General features: G+C 33.5%; 1 protein-coding gene across 1 annotated transcript; it reads left to right on the top strand.

Annotated features, from left to right (window-relative positions):
- Positions 1-142: 142 nt before the first annotated feature.
- On the top strand, positions 143-10,159 carry LOC102735223 (aminoacyl tRNA synthase complex-interacting multifunctional protein 1). Its single transcript, XM_081811194.1, has 4 exons — positions 143-459; positions 3,177-3,310; positions 5,629-5,742; positions 8,155-10,159. Exons 2-4 carry the CDS (start codon positions 3,202-3,204, stop codon positions 8,331-8,333), a joined length of 402 nt encoding a protein of 133 aa, XP_081667320.1. The 5' UTR covers positions 143-459; positions 3,177-3,201; the 3' UTR covers positions 8,334-10,159.
- The last annotated feature ends 208 nt before the right edge of the window (positions 10,160-10,367 follow it).

The following is a 10,367-nucleotide window of genomic DNA, read 5'->3' as shown; positions in this document are numbered from 1 at the left end:
CCCCCTGTGGCGGGGGATGGGCTCAGCGGGAATCAGTTTTGGGGGCTATTGTTCTTTGGTGGCTTTCCCTGGTGGCTTCCAGCTTCTCTTCCGCAAGTCAGAGCAGAAGAGACCGTTTCCAACCCTCTGCCTCAGAGCAGAGAGACCTGTCTGTTCTTCAATAAGCTCTCCAGGCCACACCGTCTCCGTTGCTGTCCGTGCTGCTATAAACTGCAGCGTCCTGGGTTGTGCGCCCCTCCGCAGCACCCCCAGTCCTGCCTCCAGGTCGGGGCACGTCTCTGCCCTTTGTGCTTCTAAAACCGCCAGTCGCTCCCAGTTTGTGGGCGCGCGCGCGGGCGCACGCACGACTTCTCCGCTCGGGGTTCCCACCCTGGGCGTTGCAGTTCACCGGCGGGACCCCAGCGCACCGGGTTTCCGTCTGGGAGGCTGCAGTTCGCGTGCGCGTGACCGTTGCTCCGGGTTTCTGACTGGGGGGCTGCGGTTCGGGTTCGCGCGACCCCGCCGGTCTGGTTTTCCACCCCAGGGGCTGCCCTAAAGTCCTTTCCCTGCTGATACCGATCTGGGAGTCTGTGCCCTGTCCCCAGTGCAGGAGGCTGTCGCTCACCGGCGGTGTAGGATCCCCACAGCCAGGCTCCCTCCCGCTGCTGTTTATCCTCCGATATCTGCCTGCGGAATCAGGGCTCCCCGCTTCATACTTCAAAACCAACCGCCTGCGATATTCTGTTTGTAGAGAGAGATCCAGATCTTCTTATATCTCAGGCTGGTTTTGTGGGTGCTCAGCGTGGTCTGGTAGATATCCAGCTCAATTCCGGGGACCAGTTGACATAGGGTCCCCTACTCCTCCGCCATCTTTCCCCCCTCCAAGTAAATAAAATATTTAAAAAAAAAGACTTCATGGCCTAAATATGTTTTTCAGTAACATTTCCCTTTGTTACTAACATGTTTTCCTTTTATTTTTCATGTTTTATTTATATAGTTATTTGGTTAAAAAATCCATTTTTACTGAATATTTCAAGTGATACGCAATTCTCAGTCCTAGTTATATTTCAGAATTTAAAACTAGACCTTAATCTAAGCAAGTATTTGTAGAGTTATAAGCAAGTATATAAAATATAAAGGTATATATTTTTTATCAGTATCATTCAAAGTATCACTTCCTTTTATCCTATTATTTCCTCTTAGTGGCTCTATGTATGTGTTTAATATATTCAGCTCATTTGTGTTTATGTTTTGAAACATTCTTTCTTAAACTTATGCCTGTGCTTCAATATATATTACAAAAGTCATATTTTATTTAACTCGCTTTTGTAACTGTATTTTGCAGATAGTTAATAGATTTATCAACTCAGTAAAATTATATATTTTTTTTCTCTTAGCCTAGGATTTATGATCTCTATTTTTTGAATTATTGTTAGTCTTAGTTTGAAACTGTTTTTGTGTGTGTCAGGACATGAATTTCATGTTTTGCTGATATTTGTGAGATAACTTTCTGTACCTGTTGGCAAATTTATGACAACTATTTTACACTTAAATCTACTTGTTTCTTATCAGTTAAGATATTAGTTGACTAGGGATTTTTCTAAAGCATATCACTAAGGTCACATTTATTTTAATATTACCTCACCAAATTTTTCTTTGCTACAAAAGTAAAAGCTAACAAAGTAAATGCTAAATCAAATACTCCTTACTTTTCTTGGGATAGCTATTTTCACCTATTGAATATATTTGATTATTATGTTAGACTAAAATAGAAAGACCTTAAACTAAAAGAATGCTTACTAAGGAGGATATTAAAAGTCCAGAAGAACATGGCTTTTTTTTACTTTAACTTTCTTCATCTGTTTATTTGTACTTTTCTCTAAAATTCTAGAACAACATTTGAGGAACAACAACAGAATATTCTGTGTTCATGTTTAAAAATTGGCTGAATTTAAAGTTGATATCTTCATTTTCAATTTTTGTACCTTTTTATTTGTTTGCTCTGTATGTTTTTTAACTGTTAAATAATAGTCCGTATAGAAAATTAGCAGTTTACTATGACTTTTTCAGATTAACCTCATTTATATTTTCTTCACTTACTAACAACTTTATTTTTATCAGGTTTTTATTTTTTTGGTGGTTCTGTATTATAAATTGTCAATTTTAGCATAAGGTTTTTTGAGAATTGGTTCTCTTTTTATAAAAAGGTAAACATTTCAGAATGTTCTTTATATAGGATGGATATTGCATAATATGAAATTTTCAAACAATCTTGTATTATTTGTTCATTTTAGCCAATTTTTCCTTTATCAAAAAATTTTACCATTTTATTGTCTAAAATCAGAATTACTTCAATGCTTATGTCATTGTTATGCTTTATATTATAAATTGAAGTTAATCAGGTAAAAAGTTTGTAGTAGTATTAATGATTAATCTTGTCTTTTGTCAGTGTGACTATTTATCTTAATATTCAGCATTTTAAACTTTAACATTATGAGTTAATCTCAGAATGTTTGCTTATACGCATTTTTCTGCACACTGACAGGATGTTTTCTAATTTCTATGAATTATAAAATTAAAATTACAATAATTTTCTTTTACAGGGGTCATAGTATATATGCTGATGTTATTTCTGAGTAAGCATGTCATTAATATTCATATTTTCCTAATTGTTGATCTTTTTGTCCTTCTTAATTCACATGTTCCTCCTTAAAATTGTACATAGTTAAATAAACAGTAGAATAGTTAAATAAACAGTAGAAATATCCAATATACAAAAAATAAACACTAAGAATTCAGCAATTCTTAACTTCGGAACACAGGGGTGGCACTCACTATAGCTTAGTTAAGGTTATTGTTATTCTTTTCTCTTAGTATTCCTGTTTTGCATCATAATACTCTGCCATACGTATTTTAAAGCTTTCTTTAAAACTTTCCAACCTAAAATGTGGTTAAATAGCATCTTTTTTGCATTTAGGGAAAAAAAATTGATTGCTTCTTCCAAACATACTGAGGCATTAGTTGTTAACATTTCTGCCATTTGGTTTGTTGCTCTATGTCAGAAAAGTGTTTTTCTAGTGTATTGATTTGTTAGAATAGAAGATATTTTTCCTTTCAGACTGCTTGCTCATAGTGTCGTGTACAATAAATCTATTCTTTCTATGGTGTAATTTACCACCTTTTATTTTTTCACTTAGGATTTTCTGCCGTTTCTTGGCAAAAATGGCAACTAATGGTGCTGTTCTGAAGAGACTGGAACAGAAGGGTGCAGAAGCAGATCAAATTATTGACTATCTAAAGCAGCAAGTTGCTCTTCTTAAGGAGAAAGCAAGTAAGAGATTTTGCATTTTTGGAGGAGATACTTAAAATGAATTCCTATATGGACAAGAGCACAAAAACTGTGTTTACCCCATAAATATACTTCATCATCTTGATGGTAACTTTTAGATGCCTTTACTATTTTAATTTTGAGTGAAATAATATTCTGGAATTGAGATAAATTAGAATTGGTATATAGTGAATGTAATGTAGAGAAAACAATGTATTATTTTAAGAGGGCTAAAGGAAAGTTAACATTTAAAATAAGTTCATATAGAATTAAAGATTAAAATGAAGAAAATTGGGTAAAATCAAATATGAACTCAAATTTATCTCCTCTAAGAATATATACTTATATTATCCTCTACTTAAAGCATTTTCTGAAATGATTTTTACATTTTTTCCAATACGTCTTTAAGTTTTACCTAGGAATTGCTATGATATATACAAAAATATCAAATCTGAATTTCTCCTTTTAGGATTTAGGTTGATTTTTGTTTAAATATATTTTTTATTTCTCAATAACCAATGTTAATGATATGATGAAAATCCCCAAGTCTTTTAGAATAACTAATAGAAATAAATGCTTTTCTTTGCTGCATAAGATGTGAATGGTTACAGAATCATACAGTTACTCTTCAGAATATTTTTTCTTTATTAATTCTTTTTTCTTATTTTTAAAATACTGTTTTAATTATTCCTTTTTTATGTTTTGTAAACATTTTTTCTTTAAATTCTTAAAGGATTTCTTGTTATTTTTCTTAAAATTTTTAATTTTTTTTCCATTAGTAAGATAAAGATTAGAGATGATCAGTGCTTCTGTGTGAATTTTTTCTCATATGGATTGCTATTAGCTTGACTAGCATTTCAGTTTTGCTAATCAAAAAAAAAAAAGAAAAAGGAACCCTTCTACACTTACTGCATATTTATTCTTCACCTTTATTATTTTTTGGTAGCCTATCCTGGGTGGTTCTCAGTCCCATTGTTCCTATGTTACAGTAAATATTTTGTAAAATCTTTTAATACCCTGTAAAGAAAATATTTCTTAGATAAAATAACCTGCCTATACACATAATTTCAAAACATATGTTAACCGTGTATGTAAGGTAGAGGAAAATTAAGAAGAATGTAATATATAAATTGTAGTAATACTGAAAATGTGTATTTTAGTGAGTAAATACTTAGGCAGGACTGTCCTACCAGACATAGTAGAGAGTCCTATGCTGTATGGTTCCCATACATGGAATCACCAAGAATGCAATAGATATAATGCTAATTGGTATGAGTTTGTATTTAGTTTGCCTTTATGTAGGCAACTCTGATACCAAAAACAGCTTTCAGGTATGTTTTTTGTTTATTCAGAATGATGAATAATTCTTTAAGGAAAGCTGTGAACAAAACAAAGTACAATCTACTCTCAATTTATAAGATACTTGATTTATATAGAAAATTCAGGGTGTAATGAAAGTGTTGAAGAATATTTTGTGTTTATATATAAAAAATAGTGTCAAGGCTCAAATAATTAACAGGATTTTCACCTATACAAATGTATAGTGGGTTACTAGAAAATTCTGCAGAATGTGAGACAGCTCTTCATTTTACAAGTATATCTAGCATATTTCAGGACATCTGACATTCCTGACTCCTGCCCAGTAAATGCCCAGAATGACTCCTATTATTTGTGACAACCAAAAATAACTCCCACAGATTTTAAAAATCCTACCTAGGGAGCAGTACCAACCCCACTGAGAATCACTGTTTTTCTTTTATTCTTTTGTATACCCTATTGCTCACCTTTAACACACATATCTTGAGGAAATCTTTGAAGCGGTTTCACTCCTTGAATGTTTGGCTAGCTCAGTGTCTGAAACATTAGGAGTAAAAGATTATTCAGGTACTTTTACAAGGTAATGATTAAAAAGAAAGAAATGAGAAGTTTTTTTATGGTTTGCTATCATTAGATCTCTGGCTTTAAAAAAATAATATGTCTAATACTTGCCTCATTTTGACAGTTTATCTATGGTTGACACTTTGAGTCCAGTTATTAAGTTGTCTTTAGCATCTTTATGGAAGCTAGGAAATGCTTCATAAACAAATTTTTTCTGTTCTGTTATTATTTCACAGGTTTTCTTCCTTTTTCTCTATGTTAATTATCATTTTATTCTAATAAATATTAATGTTTGCCAATTCCTGACATAAAGGAATTGGCAAACATTTAGTTATTGGTATTATCCTAGTTATGTTTATACTGCTGTGCTCTTATCAGGTAGTGTTCATAAGAAACCTCTTAGAAAACATGGCTATATCTTACCTGGATTTTCTTAATCCTAGTTTTGCAGGCAACTTTGAGAGAAGAGAAGAAACTTCGAGTTGAAAATGCTAAATTAAAGAAAGAAATTGAAGAATTGAAACAAGAGCTAATTCAGGCAGAAATTCAAAATGGAGGTAATTATATAAATGATAGGTTGTTTTGATTTATAATAATAATTATATCATTGTTAAATTAGGTATTATACTTGATTTCTCATTTTATCCCCACAGTAGCCCTTCTCATGCAGTCTACCTCCTCTACAGAAGAGAAAATGGAGACTTAGAAAAGGCAAATGATCTTGCCTGAGCTCATGCAAAAAGTGCAGACCCAGGGTGCAAACGCCTGTGCTTATAGTGATGTTGAGCATGTTTTCATGTATTTGTTGGCCATCTGTATGTCTTTGGAAAAATGTTTATTCAGGTCCTGTGCCCGATTTCACTGGATGATGATGATGATGATGATGATTTTTGGTGTTGAATTGTAAAAGTTCTGTATATATTTTGGGTATTGAGCCCTTAAGAGATAGATCATTTGCAAATACCTTCTCTCATTCAGTTGGTTGCCTTTTTATTTTGTCGATGGTTTCCTTTGCTGTACAAAAGCTTTTTATTCTGGTGTAGTCCTATCAGTTTAGTTTTGTTTTTGTTTCCCTTTCAAGAGATATACTTAGAAAAATGTTGCTGTAGCCAATGTCAAATTACTGCCTATGTTTTCTTCTAGGAATTTTATGGTTTCAGGTCTCACATTTAGGTCTTTAATCCATTTTGAGTTTATTTTTGTGTATTATGTAAGGAAGTGGTCCAGTTTCATTCTTTTGCATGTAGCTATCCAGTTTTCCCAACCGCATTTGTTGAAGACTTTTTTCTATAGTATATTCTTACCTCATCAGGGAAATCCTATTGTATGCCTGAAACTAATATAGCTATATGTTAACTATACTTAAATTAAAAAAAAAAACTGCTTTTAATCTCTGTGCTACATATTTCAACTTGATCATCACTGTTCCCTATTAGTTATTGAAAATAAGCTGTAATAATATTTAGCTGACATTTATTATGTTTTACCAAATGCCAGGCACTGTGTGCCAAGTGCTTCACGTACATTATGTGTTTTATCCTTAAAATTTTGTGTACACAAATGTCCTTGTTTTATACATGAGGAAATTGAAACCTACAGGTATAATTTGCCTGAAATCATAATTTTAAGTTAACTCAGCAGGTAATTATCATTTCAATTATTATGTTGTAAATAAAATTTAAAATTTTTTTGAATTATTTTAAAGGTGACTAGATAAACCTACATCATTATAAAACAGTGATAATAATAGCTCTATTACAATTTCAAAGTACCATACAGAAAGGCATTTGATTGTATTATACAAAATCCTTCCTAGGTGAGTTAAGGAGGCCCAAGTATAAAGTCTCTCTTACTACTTCCTTTAGAATTATCCTGTCAGTGAGTAAATTATTTTGAATGCTATAATATGAGCTCCACCCTTAGTGAGCTAAACAAAAGTAAGGAAAACTCAATATAATGTGTGCTTACAATTATCAACTAAAGAGAACATTGTTTGTCAATCTGATCTTTTCCAAGACAAGGAGATTTAGAATACAGGTACAGATTTAAATAAATAGTTAAAATATTAGCAATATAAAACTGCTTTCCATTTTACCAGTTCTAAAAGATTACCCTGGAACATTTTAAACTTTGATCTTATTAATGAAATGCTAAAGCACATCAACAGTTTGAATTAATGTATTGCATCCTGTCGAATGGTGAAACATTACACAAGGGTAGATGGAGTGTCACATTACTAGAAGCAAGAGCCTCTAGGGAACTTAAAAATACCTCAGAAAAGTGATCTGAATATTGGCCAGAATTTAAGCCACATCAGACTCCCTCATAAGATTATGTTTTTCCATATTCACTAGGCTATGAGAGTGTTTTTAACATTGCTGAAGGAATTTTCTTCCTTAAAAAGTTGTTTTTTGAAATAGAATTATGGACACGTCTCCCCATTAATTCTGATATTGCAATGACTATTATTAAAACACTTTCCCAGTTGATTGTTCAATAATATAAAAGAAAACCTGAGTGAAAAACATGCCATCTCGTCAAACCATGAGAGGATAGTCTCCCGAGACAGACTGCTTGAGTATAAATTCTTATTTTCCTACTCACTGTGTGTGTGATGGGCCAGTTTTTTGACTTCTCTATGGCTCATGTTGATCATCTGTAAATGGGTATGTGAATAGAACTTACTGTTTTTAGGGTATTTATGAGAATTACAAAAGTTAATTCATGTAAAGCATTTCAAAAAGTGGGACATAGTCCATAATAAATACTAGTTATTATTGTGTCCATAATTTTCTCAGTTATTAGTGATTAAATGAGAATCATTTATTTAACTTTTATCATGGTTAAAATGTACTTAATTTCTTGGCAGCCTTTTTATAATCTCAGATAGTAGAGACTTGATAATCATATACAGTGAATTTTTCTTTTAAAAAGAGCTCATAATGACTTTATTTTATTTTTTGTATCAGTGAAACAAATACCATTTCCATCTGGTACTCTGCTGCAAGCTAATTCCACAGTTTCTGAAAATGTGATACAGTCTAGACCAATAACAACTATAGCTTCTGGTGCCAAAGAACAGATAGGAGGAGCAGAAGAAAAGAAGATGAAAGAGAAAATTGAAGTGAAAGGTATTTTTAACCTTTAAGGTTATTTGGTTCTTGACTGGTTTATCAGATGTCAACATTTTTTATAATAATAGTTGTGTCAAAAAGAAAATTGAAACCTTTATGAACTAGAATAAACAGTATGATATTGGAACATAGAAACTGGACCTAAAGGATGTGTGAAGATTGACCAGGTCAATAGGGTAAGAATGTGGTATTTGAGGTAAAGTATGTTTTAACATAACTAAAAACATAGAAAGTAGAGATTAAGCGTAGGGGCTCATATGTAGTTTGGTATGACTAAACTTTAGTGTATATTCAATTTCAGAGAGGTCACAGGTAGAAAGTTAGCTTGGGACTAATTGTGACGATAGGAAAGGGATATTCTAGTCAAAGGATAACGTCTGAACTAAGGTATGGGGGTATAAAAGTTTTAGGAACCCATAAAAACTGGAGTAGAAAGTGTATCACCATCCACTTAGACAGCCCGACTAGAAATCTTATAGTTAACCTCACCCTGTTGTCCTCCCTCAATTTGCTTACCTAACTGACCACCAAAACATAATTTCCTATCACCAAAACGTATCTAGAACCCAGCTCCGTGGCTCCAGTTTGTTTGGTGCTGCCTTTGTTCAAGTTCTCATGATCTGTCATTTGAACTAATGTTGAAGTCTCGTCTTTTCTAATTTATCCTTACCTTGCTGCTGAAGCTATTCTAACCATAAATCTGACTCCTTTTTTACCTAGTCTCCTTTACTCCTTTATAGACATCATTTTTCCAAGTATGTCTAAAAAAAGTGCTTTTATAATTCATTATACACACCTCTCATAACACTTATACTCACTTAAGAGTTTTTGGAAAATATAAAATGGCTGAGGAATTTGTGAATTAACCTAAGCCAGTTTAGCATCTAACACTTGCCAGTTCCTTTTAGTAAATACCGGTAACTTTTCTTGGAAGTAGTTGGGGTTGTTCATCTTCTACATAACTTCACCACTAGGTGGTATGGTTACAATGAAAGCAAGTCAAACTAATTCTTTCACTTTATAAATTTATTAAGAAGTAGGCACAAAACAATCAGACAGCCTGTTCTAAGTAGGATGAAGTTCATACCCAAAGGAAGTTACATTGCATTTGTGACTACGGGATTAGTCAGTCTTCTAGTCAAATGAGACAGCGGAGTCTTCCTTTGTGGGAGGAAGAGGCACACGAGACCAATGGACCTCTATGTCCAGAATGCCTCTGTCCAGTGGTACTTTTCTGTGATAATGGAAATGCTGTATAACTGCAGTATCCAACATAGTAACCTGTAGTCACGCATTGCTACTGAACATTTTAAATGTATCTAGTATAACTAAGGAGCTGAATTTTTTATTATTTTAAATTTAAATGTAAATAGCTGTGTGTGATTGGCAGCTACCATATTGGACAGTGCTGGAATACAGGGCTGTTCCACTGGCCTTTGGCTGCTAGAATTGCCAGCTTCCAAAATTCTGTTCATGCAGAGGCTGTGGTTACCATACAGGCTTTCTAGACTGCCACATGTGAGCATCACTCATTTTTTAATGAAACATTCTTAAAGTCTTTTATGATGACTAAGTTCTTGGTAGAGATTTGGATATTTGCAGTCACCTCTAAAATGTGGATTCCTGATAAAAAGTATTTCAAATACCTAGGAAGTAGATTAAAGTTAAAAATACAGGTTGATATATAGACGTAATGTTATACTGCATTATATCAAATACATAGGTTATCACTCAAAGGTAACTGCTATTAAGATTTTTGGTGTATTTTCTTCTAGTAATTTTGTATATTTATTCCTGTATCATTTGGGTTTTACCGTTAAAAAAAGTCTTTGCTAATATTTTACATGGAGGGCACCTGGGTGGCTCAGTTGGTTAAGCGACTGCCTTCGGCTCAGGTCATGATCCTGGAGTCCCTGGATCGAGTCCCGCATCGGGCTCCCTGCTCAGCAGGGAGTCTGCTTCTCCCTCTGACCCTCCCCCCTCTCATGTGCTTGCTCTCTCTCATTCTTTCTCTCTCAAATAAATAAATAAAATCTTTAAAAAAAAAA

This window comes from Leptonychotes weddellii, unplaced genomic scaffold, assembly GCF_054177405.1.
Source record: "Leptonychotes weddellii isolate Sample4059 unplaced genomic scaffold, ASM5417740v2 HiC_scaffold_6209, whole genome shotgun sequence".
NCBI classification, from domain to species: Eukaryota; Metazoa; Chordata; class Mammalia; order Carnivora; family Phocidae; genus Leptonychotes; species Leptonychotes weddellii.
The sequence above is the reverse complement of the archived record's forward strand: the minus strand, read 5'-3'. Positions and strand labels throughout refer to the sequence as shown.